Source organism: Agelaius phoeniceus, chromosome 2 (assembly GCF_051311805.1).
Source record: "Agelaius phoeniceus isolate bAgePho1 chromosome 2, bAgePho1.hap1, whole genome shotgun sequence".
Lineage (NCBI taxonomy): Eukaryota > Metazoa > Chordata > Aves > Passeriformes > Icteridae > Agelaius > Agelaius phoeniceus.
Genome location: NC_135266.1, coordinates 1,227,831 through 1,253,868, shown reverse-complemented (window position 1 = coordinate 1,253,868; position 26,038 = coordinate 1,227,831). Strand labels below are relative to the sequence as shown.

The following is a 26,038-nucleotide window of genomic DNA, read 5'->3' as shown; positions in this document are numbered from 1 at the left end:
ACTCACCTGTGCCTGCCAAGGTGAACTGGGGGGGATTGAATTCAGCTCCTGGGGTGCCAGTGAGCACAGCCTGTGCCCACCTCCCTGAGGGAAACTCAGGAATTCTGGGGGAGCCACTGCCCCAGAGCTGCCCAGGGAATTGTCAGCTCTGCTGCCACCAGGGGTTGGCTCTGGGCACTCACTGGTTGTTTTTGGATATCAGCCCCAATCTGGAGTGTTTAGGCTGTCCAGAGTAGATTTTCCAGGAAAAAACAATAATAACAATGATGAGGAATTATTTTTTAGTTTTTCAACTACTGTTTTGGGAGCAGAAATCACCATCTCCCTGTGCAGCTCCATTTACCACCAAAGCCACTGGGCATCATTTAGCACCCAAAGCAATCAAGTCTGGCTTAAATTCACCCCTGGCAAAGATGTGCAAGAAGGGAATTAATGCTCTTTTTTTTGTCCCTAAATATGGAGGAAGGAGCTGTGAGGAGTCTCCTCAGAAATCCTGCAAATTCCTGCACATTCTCTGCAGCCAAATCAGAAAAATCTTTGCAGGTAAAAGACTTCAAATTTGCCCCAACCTGATTTTTAGAATCCCAGGGTGGTTTGGGGTGGAAGGGACATTAATGATCACCCAGTGCCACCCCTGCCATGGCAGGGACACCTCCCACTGTCCCAGGTGCTCCCAGCCCCAGTGCCCAGCCTGGCCTTGGGCACTGCCAGGGATGCAGGGGCAGCCCCAGCTGCTCTGGGAATTCCATCCCAGCCCCTTTTTACCCTCCCAGCCAGGAATTTTCTCCCAATATCCCATCCAGCCCTGCCTTCCTCCTGCCTGAGGCCTTTCCTAAATTTCAGTGTAACATCAGAGCTTGGCATGGGGGATATCCAATAATTTCCAGGAAAACAGAAGAAGGTCTTGTGCAGTCCTGTCCCCAAACAGACCCATGGCTGTTCCCAGTCCTGTCCCTTCCCAAACTGAGCCATGGCTGTTTCCTGTCCTGTCCCTTCCCAAACAGATCCATGGCTGTTCCCAATCCTGTCCCCAAACTGAGCCATGGCTGTTTCCTGTCCCTTCCCAAACTGATCCATGGCTGTTCCCAATCCTGTCCCTTCCCAAACTGATCCATGGCTGTTCCCAATCCTGTCCCCAAACTGAGCCATGGCTGTTTCCTGTCCCTTCCCAAACTGAGCCATGGCTGTTCCCAGTCCTGTCCCTTCCCAAACAGATCCATGGCTGTTCCCTGCTGTTCATGGCAGTTTGAGCTGTGGTCTCACAGCTTCCAGGTGATTTCACCTTTGGGAAGCTCTCACAGCTTCCAGGCAATTTCACCTTTGGGAGTCCCTTGTGCCACATCTCGAACAGGAGAAATCTGCTGACACTGGGGGGAGACAGCAACTCAGCTTTGCTGCAGTTCCTCCTTCAGAGAGCAGCTGGAATTCTGAAAGAATCCCTGGAATTCTGAAAGAATCCCCAAATCCCTGGGGCTGGCCCAGCCCTGCCAGCCCATGCAGTGCCAGCTGTGCCCCATGGGCACCTTGTCCCCAGCCCAGAGCACTCAGTGCCACCTGCAGGCCTTCCTTGGACACAGAAAGGTTTTTATGGTTAAAAACACGTTTAAAAGAGGAAAAGAGAATTCAGTTCAGGTTCATTTCTGAGGGAGAGGGGGCAGCAAGGATAGAGGGCCTTGGAGTGCTTGGTGTATCCCAGAATTATCAGGGTGGGAAGAGCCCTCCAGGACCATCCAGTGCCACCATCACCCCAAAGGCTGTCCCCAAGTACCACATCAACACCAGAGGATGTGCTCAGAAACCTCTTGGAAATATTCCCATCCCAAAAAACGAGCCAGGTCACTGTGGTGCCTACAGAGCACAGGGTCTCTCCTCCTCCCCAGTTCCATAAAATTCCTCTTTTCCAAAGCAGGGATCAGGCTGTACCTCCCTTGCACAGGTCTGTGTTTCTGATATTGTCATTGTCACCAGTGCCAAGTGTTGAAGATACAAAATAAAAAGAGTAAAATTAAAAACTGGCTTCTAAATTTCCAGTGTTTGCACTTTTAGGGTTCCTTTTATTCACATGATGGCTGTGTGGGTTTAAACAAAAGCTGCAATCCCTGTGGAGTGATCAGGAAAGGAGCTGCTGGGATTTTAAGGGAAACAAACCAAACTCTGCCAGGTTCTGAGGTGACTCAAGTGGCTGCTGGAATAGGGAGCTCAGGGCTCTGGGCTTTCTGAGGTCCTTAAAATAAAAAGATGAACTTTCAACAGGACAGTTTTGTCATTAGACTTTAGCTGAGATAAGCTCAGCTTAATTTTAGTCCCACTGAAAGCTTTTAGTCTGAGACTTGTGCCAGAATCACCTCAGGCTGGGGCTGGAGGGAGGCAGAGCTCCCTGAGCAGCCTCCCAAGGGATCCAACATCCAAACAGGAATCCCAACATTTCCTTCCCTGCTTTTCCACTTGGGAATCATCAATTCCATTGCAAATGTTCTATGTGGGGGAGAATCCTTCACAATTCCCTGGGATCCCAGCTCCAGTCTTGGCAGCATTGCTTTAACTTGTTGCATCCTCTAATTATAGCACATATGACATAGTTAATTAGTTAATATTTATTAATTATTATTAACCTCAGCCCTCGAGGCTAATGGGGAGCTGATGGACCTCACATGAGGGAGTTGGAATATCCTGAGTGGGAAGGACCCAGAGGGATCATCCAGTCCCACCCCAGCCCTGCCCAGACCCCCCAGCAATCCCAGTTTTTCCCTGGGAATGTTGTCCCAACACTCCTGGAGCTCTGTCCAGCACTGCTGAACCAAGGAGATTGAGAACTTTGGTTTTTCCTCTTCCATTCATTCGCACATCCTTGCTTGGACAATTTTTGGACAAGGCAGCATGGCAGGAGCAGCTCCTTCCTCAAATTCCTGGTGGGTTTTTAGGGAGCAGATGCCAGTGGGAACCATCTCAGGATCATCCAAACACACACAGAGATTCCTTCCTGCAAAGCTCTGCCTGGGAGCTGAAGGGAGATGTGAAAAAAAAAAATATATATAAAAAAGTAAAGAGGTGGAATTATCCCAAATCACATCTGAGATGTGAACAAGGCTTAAATCTTCCCTCTGCTGGAGCTTGCAGAACATCCAGCAGTGCTGGCCTTGGTGGGACTGAGCCATGGAATTCCTGAGTGGGAATAAACCCCCAGGAATCAGAAAGGAGCCTGGAAGTTCCCAAGTTGAGAAATCACTGCCAATAATGAGAAATTTATCCCTCCCTCAACCCCTCTCTTCTACCAGCTGTTCCTGAAACCAAAGCTTCCCTGAATAATGGCAGTCCCAGTGTCCCCCTGAAGGTCACTGAGCTCAGGGTTTGCTGAGTCTGGAGAGCAGGGAGGGGTCAGGGACAGACAGGGTGGGAATGATTAAACAGGAGGAGGAGCAGACAAAGGTCTTGGGCAGGAAAGGTGGAAACCTTAATATTGGCCTGGAATGGAGACTAATGGCAAGCAAAATGCTCCTGACCTCATGGAATAACAATAATAATAATAATGATGGAATTCCTGAGTGGGAAGGGATCCCCCAGTGCCAGCCCTGCCCTGCCCAGAGCCCAGCAAGCCCAGCCTGGGCATCCCTGGCAGCGCTGGCCAAAGGCTCCTGGAGCTGTGGCAGCCTCGGGGCTGTGCCCATTCCCTGGGCAGCCTGGGCAGTGCCAGCACCCTCTGGGCAACAACCTTGCCCTCAAATCCAACCTAAACCCCTCCAGGCCCAGCCCCAGCCCCTCCCTGGTGCTGCCCCTGTGCTGTGATTTGGAGCCTTTTCCCACCTGCCTGATTCTGTGACTCTCCTGAATAGCAGAGGATTGGGATCAATGCTGATCTCCCCCAGACATTTCCCTTCAGAGGAGTTCTCAGTGCACCTGATCCCTTTTTCTCCCAACATTCCATTGTTTCCCTGCATCATCTGCAAGAAACAAACTCTGCCCTTTGGATGCCTTGTCCTGGCCAGGGCTTTCTTTTTACCTGAGGAAACCCTTTGGAATTGCTTCTTTCTGATGGAACAGTTCTTGCATCTTTGGGGGTCTCTGAGTGCTGAGTGGGTCAGCCTTTGGGGTATTTTGGTTTCCTGAGAGATCCTGAGGCTCCATTTAGTGTTTGATCCCCTGGTGTGACCCTTTGGCTCTGTCTGAGCCCCATTTAGTGTTTGATCCCCTGGTGTGACCCTTTGGCTCTGTCTGAGCCCCATTTAGTGTTTGATCCCCTGGTGTGACCCTTTGGCTCTGTCTGAGCACCATTTAGTGTTTGATCCCCTGGTGTGACCCTTTGGCTCTGTCTGAGCCCCATTTAGTGTTTGATCCCCTGGTGTGACCCTTTGGCTCTGTCTGAGCCCATCTTTCCCCACAGGATCACAGGAACAGCTGAGCTGCTGCAGTGTTGGCTGTGTCCAGAGGGATCCTGCCAGGCTGCCCCAGAATATCCATAGCTGCTAAAGCCCTGTCTAAACATCCCAATAACTCCATGGCTGAAGGCCAGAGCCCACATCAGGATGCCCTGTCCTTAATTCCTGCTGGAGAGGGACACCTGGGATGCTCCTTTGTGGCTAAAGGGAAATCCCAGAGTCACAGAATCACCGAGAGACTTCCATGGGCATCCAGCATCAGCCCAAACCCTGTGCCCAAGGGCACATCCAGACTCCTTCTGAACCCTTCCAGTGTCTCCATCACCTCCCTGGGCAGCTCAGCCCAAGGCCTGACCACTCTGTGAGGGGAAAATTTGTTTGTAATTCCTAATGTGAGCCTCCCCTGGTGCAATTTGAGGCCGTTTCCTCTCATCCTCTCCTGCTGAAGTTCAGAGCCCACATCAGATGCCCTGTCCTTCCTTCCTGCTGGAGCTGCCCAGCCCCTGGTGCTGTCCCTGTGCCAGGAGCAGAGGTTGGAGCTGCAGCCCCTGAGGGTCTCCCTCAGCTCCTCCAGCTGCACATTCCAGGTGCCCTCAGCTGCTTCTGGTGTCACCTTTCCCCATGGTTTGGGCTCTCTCTGACATCTCTGCCTCTCCCACTGCAGCTCCACATGGAAAACAGCCCAATGTCCAAGCCAGGAGGGCGTGGGGACAGCTCAGCTAAAATCTCCACAAGCTGAGTTGATGTTTTCCCCCTGGATTTGACCCAAGGGCCTTTTTTTGGCTGTGAGTGACTGAGGACTGGGAGGTGGCACAGCCCAGGTCACTGCCCAGGCTGGTTTTGGTTTGGAGCTGCTTTGTCTTGGCTCCTGGAGCAGTCCCAGCCTGTCTGGGCTCAGTGTGGGGCACTTTGGGACAATCCCAGCTGCTCACAGCAATTCCTGGCAGCTGCCCCAGGTTATCCCATGGCAGTGAGCTCCTGCAGAGGGAAGCTTTCTTTGGGCACCAAGGAGGGATCAGGCTTTCATCCATGTGGATTCCCAGCTGGCAGCCTTTCCTGCTGGGTCAGAGGGAGCTCCTGGAAATGTCCACGTGTCCCAGCATCCCTGCAAGGCTGTTCCAGTCTGTCCCAAGGCTGGGATGTGGCTGTCACATGGAGAAGGATGGATGTGGCTGCTTCCTGTTGATGCCATGGAGCACACATGGGTGACTCTCCTTTTTGATTATCCTTTTTTTTTTCCTGGACTTCCTCCTGCTGTGGCTTTGCTCCCCAGTGCCTCACTTCCAACAGTGTGGCCCTTCCACAATCCTCCAGCTCTTTTTATCTGCCCTGACTCATTTCTCTGGCCTAAACTCAGGCTCATTTCCCAGCCTGGTGTTCCTCAGAGCCAAGCACCAACAAATGGCAGCTTCAGCAGTGGAGTTGGAGTCAAAGAAATGAGCCTGGGCCTTGTGTCTGGGCTCTGAACCAGCTCTGTGGTTCTGCTTTTCTCACACAGACCTTCATCAGGGTGTTCCCTCTTCCTCCCATGCCTGCTCCTCTCCCACCTGGGCTCTGCAGGAAGAAATTCCAAGGAATAATTTCACAGGGACAGAGCAGGAGCTTTGGGTGATGTCTCCTGGCTCTCCATTCCTGGCCACCCTTCTCCCACTTCCCAGTGGGCTCCACTTTGCCTGCTCACTCAGAAAAGCTTTTATCCCAGAATCCCAAATCATCCAGCTTGGGAGAGACCTCCAGGATCCTCCAGTCCCACCAGAATCACCCCTAAATTGTGTCCCCAAGTGCTTTTGGCCCCGGGGTGGGAGAAAGCTGTCAGGACTGAGGGCTTGAAAATGGGGGAAAATGTTTCCATTTAAAATGTTCCCATCTAAAAATGTGTTGGGGTGATCCATTACAGACCTGCTCCAAGAGATGGAGGAAAACTAAATGTTTGTGGGGTTTTTTTTTTCCATGAAGATGAGGCTTGGAAAAGCACTTAGGAGTCATTAGTCAATGAGACATGATGGAAATTCAGGTGATTTGCATCCCAGCTTGAGCACAGGGACATCTGTGACTGCTTCTCCCCCAACATTTGCATCTCCTCTGCTTCTTATTCCTATGCAAAGATCCTTTAATTATTTTTTCCCACATTTTAGAGAAAATCTCCACACACACACACACACAGAGATTCCTGAGTGGGACCAGAGCTTGGCTTTGCTCTCCTGCAATATCCAAGTGCCCTGAGCCTCCCTCCAAGAGCTCCTGCTGGCAAACCCAATAAAACAATGGGGATTTCAAGCCCTGCTGAGGAGCTGGGGTGTTATTTCAAGGGCTCTTGACTAAGGTGCTGCTGTTGGGTAACATCCTCCCATTAACTTGAGTCAGATGCTCAAGGAATTGCTCGTCACCCCAAATTACCAGTTGAGTCACAGCTGCATCAGCCACAATATTTTCCTTCCCCACGAAGGGTTACAGGGTTTTGTGGAAAACATGGGCTGTAATTATCCCTCACAGCAGCAAAGGGGGACTGGAGCAAAGGCAAGGACTCCTCTTGGAGAGGTTTCTGTAAAATCCCCAAAGTTCCTTGGATCTCAGACTCAGCTCTTTTTCCTGCCCACAGGTTTCCATGATGTTAAAAGGGACTGGGGAGAAAAGCTTTGCCAGGCCTCAGCCTCCCAGAGGGAAGAGATTGGACAAAGTTTTCCCAGGAAAAGGAGATTGTTCTGGTTTTCCCTTTATTTTCTGGGAATCTGGCAGGAAACTTCCTCTCTCTTAATGCTTGTTTGCATGAAGTCCTTCATGGGGGCTTCCCCCTTGTCTTCCCAAGGAATCCAAGCCAGGAAGGACAATTCCTGTGGCACAAATTGCTTCCTTGGGATATTTCCTTGGGAAGCAGGGGATTGGAGTTGTCCAGCTTGCAGGAGAGAAGGTTCTGGAGAAATTTTAGAGCTTTCCCAGGGCCTGAAGGGGCTCCAGGAGAGCTGCAGAGGGACTGGGGACAAGGCCTGCAGGGACAGCACCCAGGGAATGGCTTCAAAGTAGGATTTGATGGGATCTTGGGGATGAGGAATTGTTCCCTGGCAGGGTGGGGAGGTCCTGGAATGAAATTCCCTCAAAGCTGTGGCTGCCCCTGGGTCCCTGGCAGTGCCCAGGTTGGACCTTGGGGCTTGGAGCAGCCTGGGGCAGTGGGAGGGGGATGGAACAAGATGGGTTTAAAGCCCTTCCAAGCCAAAGCATTCCATGACCCTCTGGTCCCATTCCTGGTCCCACAGGCTCTGCTGTGTCAGGGAGGGCAGGACACACCTTTCCATGGAACAAAGGTGGAACAGCACCAGATCCTGCAGCTGCTGAGCCCTGGAAGCAAAGCCCAAGGAGGGAGCAGAGCCAGGGCTCTGAGCCCAGCAGGTTTGGGCTTGTTCTCCTTCCTGCAAACCCAGACACAGCAATGGAGTGCTGGGTTTGTGCTGCTCTGGCTGGAGCTGCTCCCTGTCCCCAGAGGGGTCAGCAGGGCAGGGCAGCAGTCACTGGGCCATGGGGTGAGCAGAGCTGTGGCTCAAGAGGAGCCCAGGGCTGTGCAATCCCTGCCTTTCCCCGGGGGACAGAGGCACCACAACTATTCCTTTCCTCATTCTGATTTCACAGCACTCCCAATCCATCAGCACAGCCTGGGAGGAGTTGCTGAGGGAGCTGGGAAAGGAGCCTGGAGCAAAGGAGGCTCAGGGGGGACCTCAGTGCTCTGCACAGCTCCTGACAGGAGGGGCAGGGAAAAAATGAGAGGAAATGGCCTCAAATGGCACCAGGGCAGGCTCAGGTTGGAGATTGGCAAAGAAAATTTCCCTGCTTTGGAATGAGCTGCCCAGGGAGGTTTGGAGTCATTGGAAAGGTTCAGGAGGAGTCTGGGTGTGGCCCTTGGGGACAGGGTTTGGGCTGATGCTGGATGCCCATGGAAGTCTCTTGGTGATTCTGGGATTCTGTGACTCTGGGATTTTTCTTTAGCCTGCTGTCCCTCTCCAGCAGGAATTAAGGACAGGGCATCCTGATGTGGTCTCTGGCCTTCAGCCATGGAGTTATTGGAGTATTTAGACAGGTTTTTAGCAGATATGGATATTTTGGGGCAGCCTGGCAGGATCCCTCTGGACACAGAGGAAGGCTGACCCAGAGCAGAGGCTGGGCAGAGCTAAAGAATAAAGCAGGGATTGATTCAAAGCATCTCCTCCATGGATGCACCTTGGGCAGCACCAGAGCCCAGCCAGGGCTGCACCCAAGATGAACCAAAATGGCCCCAAAATGCACGGCCGGGCACGGGCTCTGTCCCTGGGATCAGTTCTGCTCCATTTGCATCTTGCAGTTCATTGTCCCATTCCAGCTTTAGCCCCTGCAGTCCCACCCTGCTTGTTTTTCTCTCTCCAGCCCACGGGGTTTGTGCTCTGGGGCTGAGATTTGGATCATTTGTCCTTGGTGCCCAGCTGGAGCAGGAATTGTTTTGTCTCCCTGCTCTGTGCACAGAGCTCAGCATCCCAGAATGTGAAGCCCAGACCCACACACTAAAGCAGCACAGAACCTGAAAAATAGAAAAGCTGAAACTTAAGGCATCACACCCAGGGCAGAAGTTGTGCCTCCTGTGCAGGGGAATTGCTGGGCTCAGGCCCTGCCCGTGGCTCTGGGGCCATTGCTGGGCCTGGAGCAGAGCCTGGGCCTGCTCTGACCTCTGCACACAGGGACAGACACAGGGACAGGGAGGGACAGACCCAGGGACAGACAGGGACAGCCACAGGGACAGCCACAGGGACAGACAGGGACAGACACAGGGACAGACACAGGGACAGACACAGGGACAGACAGAATTCCCAGAATTCCCAGAATCCCTGGGTTGGGAGAGACCTTCAAGGCCATCGAGTCCAGCCCAGCCCCAACCCCTCAACTCAACCCTGGCACCCAGTGCCACATCCAGGCTTTGTTAAACACACCCAGGCATGGGGACTCCACCACCTCCCCGGGCAGCCATTCCAGAACTTTCTCACCCTTGCTGGAAAAACCTTTTCCCTGCTCTCCAGCCTGGATTTCCCTTGGTGCAGCTCGAGGCTGTGTGCTCTGGTTGTGTCAGTGCTGCTGGAGAAAGAGCCCAGGGCCAGCTGAGCCCAGGCCCCTTTCAGGAGCTGTGCAGAGTGAGGAGGGCAGCCCTGAGTCTCCTTTGCTCCAGGCTGAGCACCCCCAGCTCCCTCAGGGCTTCCTCACAGGGTTTGTGTTCCCAGCCCCTCTCCAGCCTCCTTGGCCCCTCTGCATGTGCTCAGTGTCCCCAGGTCCTTCCCAAGCTGAGGGGCCAGAGCTGGGCACAGCACTCCAGGTGTGCCCTCAGCAGTGCAGGGACAGAATGACCTCCCTGCTCCTGGGACAGCCAGGGACAGACACAGGGACAGACAGGGACAGACACAGGGACAGACCCAGGGCCAGACCCAGGGCCAGGCAGGGCCAGGCAGGGCTGAGGCCCCTCTCTCTCCCTGGGGCTCCTCTCCAGGCTGAGCAGCCCCAGCTCCCTCAGCCTTTCCTGGGCACGGAGCTGCTCCAGGCCCTTGCTCAGCTCCAGGAGCTCCTGGCCCTGCTGTGCTGAGGAGCCAGAGCTGGACACAGCAGCCAAAGGTGTCCCCAGGGCTGGGCACAGGGGCAGCATCAGCCCTGACCTGTTTGTTTCCTTCTTTGTTAATTTTATTTATTTATTTCATCCCACACCAGTCAGGACGTGCCCTTCTCGAGACGGGCTCCAAAAGGCCCTGTCACTTTTGTCATTCTTGCTTTTAGCCCTCCCTGATTGTGAGTGGACACCAGGAGGAAAGCAGTGAGGGAAGGGCTGTGGGAGCATCCAGGAATGAAGCAGGGCTTCCTTTCTCCCCTGTTCCCTCCTCTGTCCCTGTTCCAGGCTGACATGGTGTTTCTGAGGCCTTGGGGACACAGCATTGTCCCAGGGGGATGCTCTGAGGCTGCCAGGAGGCATCACCCAGCTCTGGCTGTCCCTGGCTCCTTCATCCCCAAATCAAACCAGCCTGGTGAGGGGCAGGCAATGGCCACTGCTGGGACAGGGACAGGATCCTTGTGGAAACCCAGAAATATTCTACCAGGAATATTTCTGTGTCTGCTCTGGGGTGCCCTGACCCCCAGGGCAGCACTGACTTTGACCCTCATCCATGGAGAAAGTTTCCCAGACTTCAAGATAGACCAGAATCCACAAAAGTGTGAAACAGATTATAGAGAGCAGTGCAGGTGCATCACTGGGTGAGAAATTGAGGTTTTGGGGTTTTTAGTGTGTTGTGGATGGAAGCAAGATGGAGGGCACAGGGTGTGGTCCTGGGTCTCTTCTTCATGCTTCTTCCTCCTTCTTCTCCATGGGTTTGGGTGGCATTTTGTAATTGGGCAGAAAAGTCCCCATTGCAGCTCTTTGGGATCAGTTATTGGGGTAAAAGGGAAAATAATCCAGGTGTCAGTTCTTCATTGGATAGTTCAGTCTTAAAAGTCCTTGTACCAAGAGATTGTTGGCCATTTTGTGCCTTCTAATGAAAAGCTGCAGAACTCATAGCAGTGAGACTGTTTTACTGAAATAATAAGTGATTTACTGAAATAAGTGTTTTACTGAAATAATAAGAAACATTAAACACCTGAGTCCAAATATGAAACACCATCTTGAGTGCCTTCAACCCAGACCCAGAGAAACCGACAGATCCTGGCTGGGGCTGGGCCTGGAGGGGTTTAGGTTGGATTTTAGGGCCAGGTTCTTGCCCAGAGGGTGCTGGCACTGCCCAGGCTGCCCAGGGAATGGGCACGGCCCCGAGGCTGCCACAGCTCCAGGAGCCTTTGGCCAGCGCTGCCAGGGATGCCCAGGCTGGGCTTGCTGGGCTCTGGGTGGTCCCTGGGGGTTTATTCCCACTCAGGAATTCCTGATTCTGTGGTCTGGCAATCCCAGTGTCACTGATTCTCTGTCCCAGCCCCATAGCAGTGACATAAACCAACCCAACCACCAAATTTACCACTTCCCCCTGAACAAAGTCCCTGTTAATGGAGCAATTAGGGTGGCAATTATCACTTACATCCCAATTACCCACTTCAGGGGTCATTATGTCATTACCTTCACAGTCACCACATTTGAGATTCGAGCTAAAAATCATCACAAAACCATTTATTTTACACACGTTTTCACATTTATTTTAAAATGCCAACGAAAAACATCATGAAATTCAGAACATAATGAAATACACAGTGACAGTAGGGGTTTTTTTAACTGCTGTATTATATTACAGCTAAAATTAAGTTTGAAATTTAATATTTTATTTTCATCTAAATTAAATGTTTTGTAGGTTTCTTTTTTTTTTTTTTTTCCAAAACCAACTCTCCACAGGGAATTTGGTTCTCTCCCAGTCTTACATAAAGTGACAAAGATTAGGATTCTTTTTCTAACCAACACCATCCCCAATTTAAATAATCTCTTTTCCTTCCCACTGGCTGATGAATTCCTGAGCATGAGCTGAAGTCCCACACCAAACTTGTATTTCTGTTATGAAAAATACTTTCCAAAAATGGGTAATTTTAGCTCTACTGGAACCAAGAGAGAAAAACTTGCCAAAATCAAAGATGGCCTCAGGATGGAAAGAGGAAAAAAAGTGAGAAATTTAGGAAATAAATAAGGACAATAATTAAATTAAGAGCCTTCTACCCCTCAGAACAGAGTCAGTACAAGAGCTGGTGGTTTCCTGCTAAACCAGGGAGAGACTTTGTGAAAACTGATGGAATTTGGGGTTGGGCATCAGGAATTCTCAGCCAAGGCTGTGTTTATCCCACTCCCCTCATGGCTTCTGCCTCATCCCAGACAACGTTCCAGGTAGAAATGGGAACATTGGACTCTGTAGGATTGGGATTTCTTTGGGAGTTGGAGCTTTTATCAGCATGGTTTTATCAGCTGCATCTCCCTGGGGTGGGGAGGGAAAAGCCAGGAGGGAAAAAAGCTCCAAGAGGCTGGGACAGAGTGGTTGGGAAGGGGACAAAGCCACCAACCAGATCCTGAGTGGTCAAAATTTGATTTCCCCCTCTCTTTTTGGGATGTGGAGCCCCCAGTGCAGAGGGAAGGACCCACCTGAGCCTCCCGCAGGAGCTGGTGAAGGAGTGAGCAGGAATGGGCTCATTCCCAAGGGAATAGCAGAGTTCTGTCATCCCTCAGCTGCTGCTGGAAGCTCAGTTTGCCCTTCCCTGTGGAGTTCAGCTTCCAGCCTGGCACTTCTTGCAGCAGCAACTGGAGCAGGAGGTGAAATCCCTGCCCAAAATCTGGAGTGGGAGATGGAGGCTGAAACCTGGGTCTCACCATGGAATGAGGCACCTCCAAATCCTTGGATCTCAGCATGGAATGAGGCACCTCCGAAACCTGGATCTCAGCATGGAATGAGGCACCTCTGAAACCTGGGTCTCACCTTGGAATGAGGCACCAATGAAACCTGGGTCTCACCATGGAATGAGGCACCTCTGAAACCTGGGTCTCACCTTGGAATGAGGCACCAATGAAACCTGGGTCTCACCATGGAATGAGGCACCTCCAAAACCTGGATCTCAGCATGGAATGAGGCATCTCCAAAACCTGGGTCTCACCATGGAATGAGGCACCACCAACTCTGCTTCCTGATGCTGCTGCATGGAATAATGGAGAAGCTGGGTGTGCAAAGCAGGAATTCTCAGAGCTGCTGGAAGTCAGGCTGGAATCTCCTCTCGGTGCTGACACGGCAGAAATTGGATCCAATTTTGGACGGTGCCACCTGTCCCCTTCTGGAAAACAGCCCCACTGGGGAGAAGGAACAAACCTGGAAGCTGCAAATGTTGTTTCTACCTTTAAACATCTCCCCTTTTCCAGCTGAGCAGCAGCAATGGGAACGTGGCTGCTGGGAGCTGGAGTTGTGGACACCTTGGGGAAGCCAAAGGAACAGGATCCAAAACCAACCCCAATCCCTAATTGGCCCCTGCTGGAGCCAGGACTGGGAATATGCACCTGTCCAAAAAAGGAGAGGTCTCTGCTGGAAAGCTGAACCTCTGGAATTGCAAGGACAAGTGTGGAAAGCCAAGAGAGTGGCTTGGATTTCAGCCTGGATATCAGCTGGAAGTAGCAGCCTTGGAACAGTTCTGAGGAGATCAGGCTCTGAAAACTCCCTTGAAGGATGTGGCCCACATGGAATAAATCAATTCCAGGCAGTTGGATTGGCCCAAACAGTGGCAAAATCCCATAATAGCAACACTTTATCATGGCAGAAAAGGATACAGGAAAATCTGGGAGAGAAAAACATCACAGCAGCAAAATGTGAAGTTCCAGACAGTAAAAACCTGTGGAAGGAGAATTAGGAAACAATGCTCCTTATTAAATTGTTGGGAATTCTTTTCCTGTCAGTAACAAGGAGCAAACACACAAAGGAACATAAAGGAGGCTGAGAGGGACCCCCAACATTCAGACTCACAATTTTATAGGATTTCATAGGATTTTTGCTCCTATAACCAAATGCCTCAAGGTTCTCACAGTATCTGCCCCATTGGTCTCCAACCATTTGGATTTGCAGACTCCAGAGCTTTTGCCAATGAATTCTTGGACCAAGTGTAGCAAGCTGGAACCCTCTGCCAGCATTTGCCTCTCCACATCTCCCATCCTGGACTCCAGGACTCTGCAGGGCACAGGCTGAGCACTCCTGAGCCCCGTGGGGACCTGCAGAAGACACCCCAGAACTGTAACAGCCCCTTGGTTCCTGTAACCACCCTGGGGAAGCTGCAGGGATTTTGTTTTGGGATCACTGGCACAGCAATGTCACATCCCCAAGGGCTCCAGCTGAGAGTTGTCAGCCCTGAGGCTGCCCTGGGGGGCTCTGGGAGGGACATCAGGAGCATGGAATGGTTTGGGTTGGGAGGGACCTCAAATCCCACCCAGTGCCACCCCTGCCATGGCAGGGACACCTCCCACTGTCCCCAGTGTCCAACCTGGCCTTGGGCACTGCCAGGGATGCAGGGGCAGCCCCAGCTGCTCTGGGAATTCCATCCCAGCCCTGCCCACCCTGCCAGGGAACAATTCCTCATGGCCAAGATCCCACCCAGCCCTGCCCTCTGGCACTGGGAAACCATTCCCCATTGTCCTGTCTCCAAGCCCTTGGGAATGGGATGTCCTGGCCCTCCTCATTTTCCTGGTTTAGGGCAGCCAAGTGTGGAAGAGCTACTGAGAAATGCACGACCACTGTCCAAAACCTGCTGCAGACCAAACAAGTCCAAGTCCAGCATGTGCCTCCAGGTCCTTGGAATAACCTTCATTCTTTGTGGAATGGTTGGACACAGATTCCACTGAAGATCTTCAACCCTTTCCCATCATTTGAGGCTGGACATGGAGGCTGTTCCTGCTGGCACAGTCACAGCCAGGGCTCACTGGCAGCTCCCAAATAAATTAGGGAATCAGGAATACCAGGAAGCAGGCACAGACACACTGTCCCAGCTGGAGGCAACAGCAAAGGAAGGGTGATCCCTTCTCCCGAGAGTCAAGCCATGAAAACACAACAGGAACAGCCATGGAAGAGCAGCCAAGAGGGAATCCATCTCCAGCCCCTCATCCAAAGGCCTGGAGCTGGAACAACACACCTTCCCCTCCAGTGCCTTCACAGCTGCACGTGGGAAGCCTCCACAAAGGAGGAAAATGATCCCTGGGTAGGCTGAACAGCAGGAAAAATTTTAAAAAAACCATTTTCACACATCCCTGAGGACCGAGTTTGTGCTCAGCCCCTCGGTCCCGGGCTGGTTTGTGCTGTCCTGCCGCTGCAGGTCCAGGAAGGCAGCGCTGTTGATGATGACAAAGGTGTCCCTGGTGTCCTTGCTGTGGGTCTGGGGCAGCTCCAGCTGGCCCCGGGGCGGGCTCAGCTTGCCCGAGTACAGGTAGTCCATGTAGTTCTCGGGCTTGCTGGAAACGATGTTGCTGAGCATCATGACAAAGAGCAGGAAGCCAAAGAAGCCAACGATGATGAGGATGTAGAAGGAGGCCATGATCTCCTCCTGCAGCTCCAGGGCAGGGTTGCTGTAGTTGTTGAACCTCAGGGCCTTCTTTTGTTCCATGGGGAGCAGATTGGGCAGCACCGAGCTGCCGTTGGTGTGGTTGCTCAAAGCCATCGCAGCTTCCACTCCAGAGGCCAAATCTAAACAAAACAAAGGGAAAAAGAAGGGATTAGCTGAGCCCAGGGCCTTCACACCACCCCCTGTCCTCTGGTCTGGGGATTCCTGCACTTGGGATGTTCAGCTGGAGGAGCCTGAGCTCACCTGAGCTGCAGCCCCAGGGACAGGGACACGATCCTGGCTGGGGCTGGGCCTGGAGGGATTTAGGTTGGATTTTAGGGCCAGGTTCTTGCCCAGAGGGTGCTGGCACTGCCCAGGCTGCCCAGGGAATGGGCACGGCCCCGAGGCTGCCACAGCTCCAGGAGCCTTTGGCCAGCGCTGCCAGGGATGCCCAGGCTGGGCTTGGTGGGCTCTGGGCTGGCACTGGGGGATTCCTGTGGGTTTATTCCCACTCAGAGATTCCAGGATTCCATCCTGAATACCTGATGGGCAGAGCTCCACAGTGAAAGCCAGTGGCAAGTTAGGGCAGGAATTCAGGGAATGCAAAGTTGTGCTGTCTGTGGAACACGGGCAGGGCACACACAACTCCCTGAGGCTGCTTCTGTTCTGCTGGTGCTGCAGCATCAGAGTGAGAATTTGGGAATAATTCTGCCTATTCCAGGGATTATTTCAATGGAAATGGGATGAAAAGTCACTTCTTCAAGAGGAGAGGAAATCTATACTGGGATTGTCACAGAATCAAGGAATGGTTTGGGTTGGGAGGGACCTTAAAAATCATCCAGTGCCACCCCAGCCATGGCAGGGACACCTCCCACTGTCCCAGGCTGCTCCAGCCCCAGTGTCCAACCTGGCCCTGGGCACTGCCAGGGATCCAGGGGCAGCCCCAGCTGCTCTGGGCAAACCATTCCCTCCAAGCAAACCACAAAATCCTGGCATTCTGAAAAATCTAAAGATGAAATGAATTTTTGCTCTATCTCCCAGTCCCACATCCAAAAATAAGCTTTTGGCAGCAACAATTTCCCAATTTTGACAGAAATCCATGGATCAGTTTTAGCTCTCTGAAATGCCTTCTTTGAGAAGAATGTGACAATCTCAGAAAAGCTTTGTGCCACTCTGCCCATGAGGGCTGTAAATCTAATCCAAGAGTTTCATCCCAAACGTGCAATTTTTGCTAATTCCAAGTAATTCCCTCTCCTGGTGCTGAGGCCCTGGCACAGGGTGCCCAGAGCAGCTGGGGCTGCCCCTGCATCCCTGGCAGTGCCCAAGGCCAGGCTGGGCACTGGGGACAGTGGGAGGTGTCCCTGCCATGGCTGGGGTGGGATGGGATGAGATTTAAGATCCCTCCCAACAGAACCATTCCACCATTCTTTGTCTCAGTTTTCCAAGGTTTTCATCCTGTTTTGCTCATCAAGGGTCCTTAAAAATGAGGGAACAACTTCACCTCTTGCAGCCAGAGTTCAGGTGCTTTACAACACCTGAGGGTTTGGCTCTGCCTGAAATTTCCAGAACCTATTTAAAAAGTGAGTTTCAAAGGTTTTAAAGTGGGTTTTTAAAAGTGGGTTTAAAACAGTATGCTCACATTTAAGACTTAAAATTAACGTGAATAGGAGAATTTTTAAAAATCTGAAAAAATAAGGAGATTAAAGAGATAGAGATAGATATATGTAAATGGGATATATATACACACATATATATGTATATACATATTTATATACATATTATATATATTTATATAAAATATATATACTAATATTTTATAAAAATAAATATTATTTTATATTTTATATATTTTTATATAAATATATATGTGTATATACATACATATGTATATACAAGTTTTATATATTTTTATATTAGTATATATTTCGATATTTTTATAAATATAAATATAAATTTTATATATTTAGATATATTTTATATATTTATGTATAAATATATATATGTATATACACATACATATATATGTATATACATATTTATAGACATATATGTTTATATAGATAAATATATATTTAATATATTTTATAAATATAAATGTATATTTTTAATTTATATATATTATATATATTTAAAAATATATATACATATATATGTTTGTGTGTTTATATACATTTATATATACATATATATACATTTATATATACATATACATGTACATTATGAGAGGAATAGTGGATTTGTCTTTACAAACCAGCTCTGGGTCTGCTGGTAGATAAAACCAGTACTGGGAGAGAAAAGAAACAATGGGAAGGATTCCACTGATTGATGAATGGAAAAAGAGATTTGCTTTTACTAATGAACTTTAGGTTTGCTGATAAATGAAATTAGACATTGAGATGAAAGAAACTATGGGGAAGAAAAACCCCCAAATTCCTTAAGAATTAAACATTAAAAGGGAGGGTTGTACATTAGAGGGGATCTCTGGTATCAGGTGTTTTGGGAAGTCTGAACCTCTCAAGTGCCTCAGGAATGGGGAAAGAGAGAAGGGAAATGTGGCTGGGAAATTAGAATAAAAAAAGAAGTTGTGTCCTCCAAAAATTGGAGAGATCCCAGGGGAATGGCCCATGGCCTCTCCCTTAACTGGAATAAAGTCAAAGGACTCCTCTGTCTCCTTTTTGGACAGAAACCTCTGGTGTTTGTGGATTAATTTTCCTGACACTGCTAATGGCTGTGTTTGTCCTGCTGGTCTCTGACTGCTCCACCTGGAATCTCCTAATGTCCCAATAAAGTCTGTGTGATCTGGGATTTATGGAGATTTACAGGCACAGCACCCGGAGCTGGGGATGTTCCAGGGAATCCCAGGAATTCCAGCAGCTCTGTGTGTGTGGGATATATAGATATATATATAAATATATATGTTCCAGGGAATCCCAGGAATTCCAGCAGCTCTGGCTGTGTGGGATATATAGATATATATAAATATATATGTTCCAGGGAATCCCAGGAATTCCAGCAGCTCTGGGTGTGTGGGATCACGTGGCTCAGGTGTGGCTTTGAGATGAATGGGATTTTTTTGTCTCTATAGGAAAACAGAACAGCAAAATCCCTTCCAGATTCCAAATGAAGTCCCCATGGATTTTTAAACTCATGGATTATAAAACTCTTCCCTCTGCCCCAGCCCAAAATGGCTTCTTAAAATTCATCAAGAATTTGAAAGGGACCTTAAAGATAATTTTGTTCAACCCCAGGTGAAGATTTTAGGCTGCAAAAAATCTGACTGAAAATCCATTTTAATGTACGTCAACATTTAAAAATTTTAAAGGATTTTTAATGTATTTTAATGTGTCTGTCTGTGTAGGGGGAGAAGAAATTTATACAAATCTCCATGTGTGCAGGGATTTTATTTATTTTTATCTACTTGTGAGGCAGGAGATGGTGATCACAGAAAAGGCTGGGCTGGATGGGACACTCAATCTCCTCCAGGGAGATTTTTATATATAAATTTTATATTTTTATATATAAATATATATATATATATAAATATATAAATATATATATATATATACACACATATATATATATACACATATATATACATATATATATCCCATATATATTTATGTGTCTCTCTATATATAATATGTATATACATATATATGTGTATATATATATATCCCATATACATATAGCTATCTGTCTCTCTTTATATATATATATATATATATATATATATATATATAATATAACTGAGACTTGTAGCTCTGTTTTTGTATTTTAATATGTTTCTCTGTGTAGGGGGAGGAGAAATTTTAATGTATGCCCATATTTAAATTTTCTTTTAAAAATGTAATGTATTTTAATGTGTTTCTCTGTGTAGGGGGAGGAGAAATTTATACAAATCTCCATGTGTGCATGGATTTTATTTATTTTTATCTACTTGTGAGGCAGGAGATGGTGATCACAGAATGGGCTGGGTTGGAAGGGACACTGATAAGATTTTCCCAGTTGTTCCCCAAGCCCAGCTCTCCTTGCCCTGCCCCTCCAGACCCTTCTGCTCCATGGGATTTATGGGCAGTGCCACGAGGGGCACAGAGACCAAAATTCAGGGATAAATCCCCACTCCTCCCTCCTCCTGCTGGAATTCCCAACTCCCTGCAGTCCTACCTCAAAAAACCACCACCAACCCCTCGCTCTGCCCACCCCCTGACCATCCCAGCCCCAAAATTCTGTTTATTTGCTGCCATCTGAAGGTGAGGCAGCTTTGGGTGCAGCTGTCCCTGGTTTTATGGACACTGCCTGGGACCTGGGACACTGGGAGCTGCCCCTGCCCATGCCAGGGGTGGCACTGGGATGGTCCTGAAGGCTCTTTCCAACCCAAACCTTCTGGAATTCTATGGGTTCCCCAACTCCTGCCATCACTGGAGTGGGACTGGTCCAGGTGTAGGAATTTTTGGGGGATTTAAAATCGAACATAAAGCCCAGAATGCTGATTTTTCATGTGGTCAGACTTTGCTTTCTAAGGGAAACAGTGTTTTCTGCTCAATGAAATGTTGGACAGGCACTTCAAATCTCAATATTAAAAAAAAAAAGTCAATATAAAGAAAGTCCATATAAAAAAGTCAATATATTAAAAATATTTTTAAATCCATATTAAAAAAAAATCCATATATTAAAAAATAAATATCTTTTAAAAATCCCAGTATAAAAAATCCCAGTATAAAAAAGTCAATATATTTTAAAAATCTCAATATATTAAAAAATTTTCAATATATTAAAAAAATCTCAATATATTAAAAAAAATCTCAATATACATTAGAAAGAAAAAAATCACATAAATAATATATTTATTTTAAAACAAATAAATAATATTAATAACATATAAAATTTTATTATATATAATAAATTTTATTATATATAATATAAAAATTATTTTATATCATTTCATTTTAAAAGATATAAATAATATTAATAATATATTTATTTTTAAAGAAATAAATAATATGTAAAAAATATTTTAAAATTAATAATTAAATAAAAATTTGGGCAGAATCTGCCTTTAGAGACAACTAAGGAAGGATTTGTGGCTGCTCTTGGGCAACTCCAGGTGTTCAGGAAGGTGTAAACAGGTCTTATATAAATAAATTGAGTTATTTGTCCATGAGCAACTCTCAGGCAGTGCTGGAAGAGCTCGGGGCCACAGAAACCAGGGTGGGAGAAGTCTCCAGGAGCAGCAGGTCCAACCTCAGAGCCCCCAGAGAAAGGGCCTGGGTGGGTTTTGGGTCACCACGGAGGCACTGGGGTGTCCCTCCAGTCCCATTTCCATTGGTGGGTTAATCGAACCCATGAAAAATCAGCTTTTTTTTGTTTGTTTCTTTCCAAGACTGGGCTCAGCCCCTTCCCCCCCTCTTATCCACATCCTGAGGATTGCTGGGACCTTTCTCTGTGTGTGTGTGCGCAGAGGGGTAGCCCCACACACAGAGCTCAGGCTGGAATTCCCAGGGAAGCTGGGAGCCCTGGAGTGGCCCAGGAGCAGCCTGGACAGTGCAAGGTGTCCCTGGAGGAGACTGAGTGGCCCTTCCAACACAGCCCAATCCCCCTGATCACCATCTCCTGCCTCACAAGTAGATAAAAATAAATAAAATCCCTGCACACATGGGGGCTTGCATAAATTTCTCCTCTCCCTACATGGAGAAACACATTAAAATACATTAGAAACACTTCGAAATTTTTAAATATTGAAATACATTAAAATTTCTCCTCTCCCTACAGAGACAAAAACATTAAAATACAAACACAGGGCTACAAGTCTCTGTTACATTATACAGAGAGACAGATATTATATATTATGTTATATTATATAGAGAGACAGATAGATATGTCTATGGGACATATATACATACACACACATATATATATACACATATTATATATATATATATAGAGAGAGAGAGATATATGGGATATATATGTACACATATATATTTGTATATACATATTATATATATTCTATAAATAATTATTCATATATTTTATTTATAAATATATTAATATTTATTTATACATTTATATATAAATATATTAAAATGTATACATGTATATATACAAACATATGTATATACTTATATATTATATACACACATATACATATTACATATTTTATATAAATATATTTTTATAGATAGTTTTATTTAATAATATATAAGAATATTTTATATAATAATATATATCATTTTAATATATATGAATATATATTCTTATATTTTAATATATAAATATATGTATATATATACATATATATACAAACATATTTTTATGTATTTAATATATATGTTATATATGCACATATATGTATATACATATTATATATTTTATATAAATATCTATGTATGGATATTTTTATTTATAAATATATATGACTATATTTTATATATTTGATATATAAATAAATGAAAATGTATATATACATATACATGTACATATATATACACGCATATATATACAAACATATTTATACGTGTATATATATAATAGATACACCCATATATGTACATACATATGTTTTTATATAAATTTATATTTATAGATATTTTTATTTATAAATATATATGTGAATATATATTTATATATTTTTATATAAATATGTAGAAATGGATGTATACATATACGTGTATATATACAAACATATTTATATGTATATACATAAAATATATATATTATATACACTCATGTATATACACATAAAATATATATTATATACACTTATATGTATATACACATTATATATTTTTATACAAAAATATATTCATAGATATTTTGTTTACAAATATATGAGTGTGTATATTTATATATTTTATACACAAATATATAAAAATGTATCTATACAGATACCTGTATATATAATATATATATATATATATGTGTGTGTTTACACATACACAATATATATGGCATATATATATACATACACACAGACACGTACACACACATATATTTATTTATATTTATGTTTATATTTATATATACACCTAATGCCTCTGTTTACCTAATGCCATATTTAGGTAATTTTTAAACAACATTCCCAATAACAAGAGAGTTAAACAAAACACAGCTGATTTTCAGGGGGGAAAAAACCACCTCCACTAAACGCATCCAAACAAATTTCCAACCGGAATGCATAATTAAAGCAGCTCACGTGTCATCAGCCCGGGAGATTGCAGAGGCTGTTTTACCTGCCCGGCGCTCCCTCACCTGCGGGCTGGCTCTGTCCGTCTGTCCGTCCGCCTCTGTGTCCGTCTGTCCCGCTGCTGCGGCCGCTCCCGGGTTTAACTATTTAAGGGGCGGAGGGGAGGAGTGGCCTGGCTGCGCTGGGGATAATCACGGCAGGGAGTGGCCGGGCAGGCGGGGACAGGATACCCGAGCTGGGAGGCTCCTGCTCCGGGAAAAGGGACTGAAAGGGACAAAAAAGGACAAAAGGTGGCCCTGGACCAAGCACAGTGAGAGGGTGGCACCGGGGAGGACTCGGGGGTGTCAGCAGTGGGGAAAATGAGGCAGGAAAGTTGTTCTTGGGAGGGTGTTTGTTGTTGGACAAAGAGGGGGTGGTGGGTCTGGGGGGATTTTTGGTTACTGGCCATAAATCCCCAGAAATTTTGGGACTTTTTAGACTCAGGAGCTGTCAGAAGTGTCGTGGTGCTCCCTCGCTGTGTTTGAATGCACCAGAGGGATCACAGAATTGTGGAATAGCCTGAGCTGGACAGGAGTCATGGGGATCATTGTATCCCACTCCCAGGGATTCCCTGAGCTGGGAAGGAGCCATCAGGATCATTGAATTCAATTCCCAGGAATTCCCTGAGCTGGGAAAGAGCCATCAGAACCATTGAATCCCCTTCCCTTCCTTGCCCAGACCCCCAGGGATTCCCTGAGCTGGGAAGGAGCCATCAGGATCATTGAATTCAATTCCCAGAGCTGGGAAGGAGCCATCAGAATCACTGAATCTCGCTCTCAGGGATTCCCAGAACTGGGAAGGAGCCATCAGGATCATTGAATTCAGCTCTCAGGGATTCCCAGAGCCAGGAAGGAGCCATCAGGATCCTTGAATCCCTTCCCTGCCCAGAGCCCCAGGAGCTGCCCCTGTCCCTGCTCAGGGCACACCTCCAGCCCTGCTTCACCTTCTGGAGAAAGGATGGGCAAAGAAAGTAGCCAGGAATAGGAAAGAGGATGCTGGATGAGGCAAGCTCGCTATCTGAGCTCCCATCTCCTGCCCCAAGCCCTTCCAGCCTGTTCTGCCAGCCGGGCAGGGGTGTTTGACCAGCTCAGTTCCACCCTTGCCCTGCCAAATCCCCTCCAGGAGCAGCACAAACCCCGGGCAGCCCTTGCAACACCCCAGATTTAGCTGGGATTTGGAGCACAGACAGCTCCTGGCCTCGGGTTCCTCGTGCCAGCACCTCAGCTGCCTTTTCCTGGGAAGCAGGAGGGAGAGCTGGGTCCCACAGCAGCCAGGAGCCTTTGGGAAGCAGCAGCAGCAGTTAAATTTGTGCATTTAAACAGCAGCAGTTACATTTGTACATTTGACTGCTGCAGTTAAATTTGTGCATTTAAACAGCAGCAGTGAAATTTGTACATTTGACTGCTGCAGTGAAATTTGTACATTTAAACAGCAGAAGTTACATTTGTGCATTTAAACAGCAGCAGTTACATTTGTACATTTGACTGCTGCACTTATATTTGTACGTTTGCAGTGGTTAAATTTGCAGCAGTTAAATTCAGACACGTTCCTAAATCTGCCTGTTAAGGGACTCAGCTCTTTTTATTTTTTGTTCCCCTGTGTCCAATCTCCTCTGGAGAGCACACAGAGCTTTGAAAGCCTCAACAGCTCCTGAGCGAGCTCCACCTTTGGCTAACAAATGCAGAAATGGGGAGAAAATCAGAAGCAGGAGGTGCTGTTTGGAGTAGAGGAGAGCTGAGGGCTCCAGGGGGAAGGAGAGGCCTGGGAAAGCTCCTCATTCCTGGATAACCCCAGTGCTGCCAGGCTGAGGGAGCTGTGGACAGCTAAATCCCAGATTTTGGGGCAAAATGTGGTGGTGAGAGGCTTAAACCATTCCCAAGAGCCAAACCCCAGCTCTGGGGTTTGGAGAATCCACCTGGTGCCACAGGATCCCAGGATCACCAGGGTGGGAAGGGACCTCCAGGATCACCCAGTGCCACCCCAGCCCCACCAGCATCACCCCAATCCCTGTCCCCAAGGCCACATCCAGACTGCTCTGGGACAATTCCAGTGACTCCAAACCTCCCTGGGCAGCTCAGCCCAAGGCCTGACCACTCTGTGAGGGAAAAAAATTGTTTCTAATTTCTGATCTGAGCCTGCCCTGGTGCCATTTGAGGCCATTTCCTCTCATTTTTTCCCTGCCCCTCCTGTCAGGAGCTGTGCAGAGCACTGAGGTCCCCCCTGAGCCTCCTTTTCTCCAGGCTGAGCCCTTTCCCAGCTCCCTCAGGAGTTTTCCAGCCCCTTCCCAGCTCCATTCCCTGCCCAGCCCCTCCAGGTCCTCTCTGAATTGAGAGTTTCAAACTCTTCCCTGGATTTGATGGTTCTTTTGCCTTGGAAACCAATAGAAAGTCCTCTGGAAGTGCAGATACCCTGCACAAGGTGGGGGGATGAGAGGTTTGGGAGGTTTGTTTCACTGGGAATTTTCCTGATTCCCTGGGAGAGACACAGAATCCATGAGTCCAACCTGCCCTGGAGAGGAGTTTGATTGTTAATTAAGGACTGTGATTAGTGCCAGCCTCTAACTGGTGACCTGAAAAGGGTGTGAGGGTGGACTCCTCCCCAGCCATTCCTGGGAAAAACCTGCAGGATTCCTCCTTGTCCTCTGCAGGGCAGCACAGTGGGGATCCCAGTCCTCCAGCAGGGATCCCACATCCTCCAGAGCTGTGGATTTTGGTGGTTTTTTTCTGCCAAGGTCAGGATTAAATGTGTGAGAGGGTATTTCTTGTTCAGACTCAGATGTTTATCAGTTCTTATTTCTGTCACAGTCTCACAAACCCTGAGTTCTGCAGCACTTCACTCCAACAAACTAAAAATGGAGCCCTGTCTCTCTCTCTGCAAGGCCTTTGAGGGATAAACTGTCCAATTAACAAATGACACCTCAATTATTTTCACTTTTAACCCAATACCCAACCACCCGTGCCCCCAGTGGGGACTTTTTATCCAATGACACAAAACCACCCAAACCCATGGAGAAGAAGGTGAAGAAGAAGGAGAAGAAGAAGGAGCAGCCTCCACCCTAAAACCTCCATCTTGCTTTCTCTCTATTCCTGTATTCTAACAGTATATTATTATATCTATTACTGTATTCTAAACCCTTAAATTCTATGGGAAAACCACGTTCACTCTCTTGTGAAAATTAAAATGTTTAATAAAGGCTAATAGGAGATAAGGACCACAGAGCAAAGGTTGTTACACCAGGTGTATTTTGGCCTTAGCCAAGAGCACACTGGTATTTTTGGGGATATTCCTTAAGTGCTTGTTTCATTATGTTAGCTTGCTGTATATTTATAGATTTTATGTACAGTAAACTTTTTCTTCACACTTAGATTACATGTTTCAAGAGTTGTTTAGGATGGCTCCTCTTTAGGTCTGCCTGTTTAGAGTATGC

The 26,038-nt window shown here is 47.3% G+C and overlaps 1 protein-coding gene across 4 annotated transcripts; it reads right to left on the bottom strand.

Moving 5' to 3' along the window:
- Nucleotides 1-11,522: 11,522 nt before the first annotated feature.
- On the bottom strand, nucleotides 11,523-22,803 carry LOC143696513 (uncharacterized). Of its 4 annotated transcripts, none has more exons than XM_077192952.1 (4): nucleotides 22,582-22,803; nucleotides 12,920-15,532; nucleotides 12,754-12,779; nucleotides 11,523-12,682 (listed from the first exon to the last, which is right to left on the bottom strand). In XM_077192952.1, the coding sequence occupies exons 1-2, from the start codon at nucleotides 22,586-22,588 to the stop codon at nucleotides 15,090-15,092; spliced, it is 450 nt and encodes a 149-aa protein (XP_077049067.1). In that variant the 5' UTR covers nucleotides 22,589-22,803; the 3' UTR covers nucleotides 11,523-12,682; nucleotides 12,754-12,779; nucleotides 12,920-15,089. The 4 variants fall into 4 exon arrangements, 3 of the variants coding, with proteins under 3 accessions (XP_077049067.1, XP_077049087.1, XP_077049078.1); XM_077192972.1 differs by having other exon boundaries at nucleotides 22,619-22,803; XM_077192963.1 differs by having other exon boundaries at nucleotides 22,638-22,802.
- Nucleotides 22,804-26,038: the final 3,235 nt, after the last annotated feature.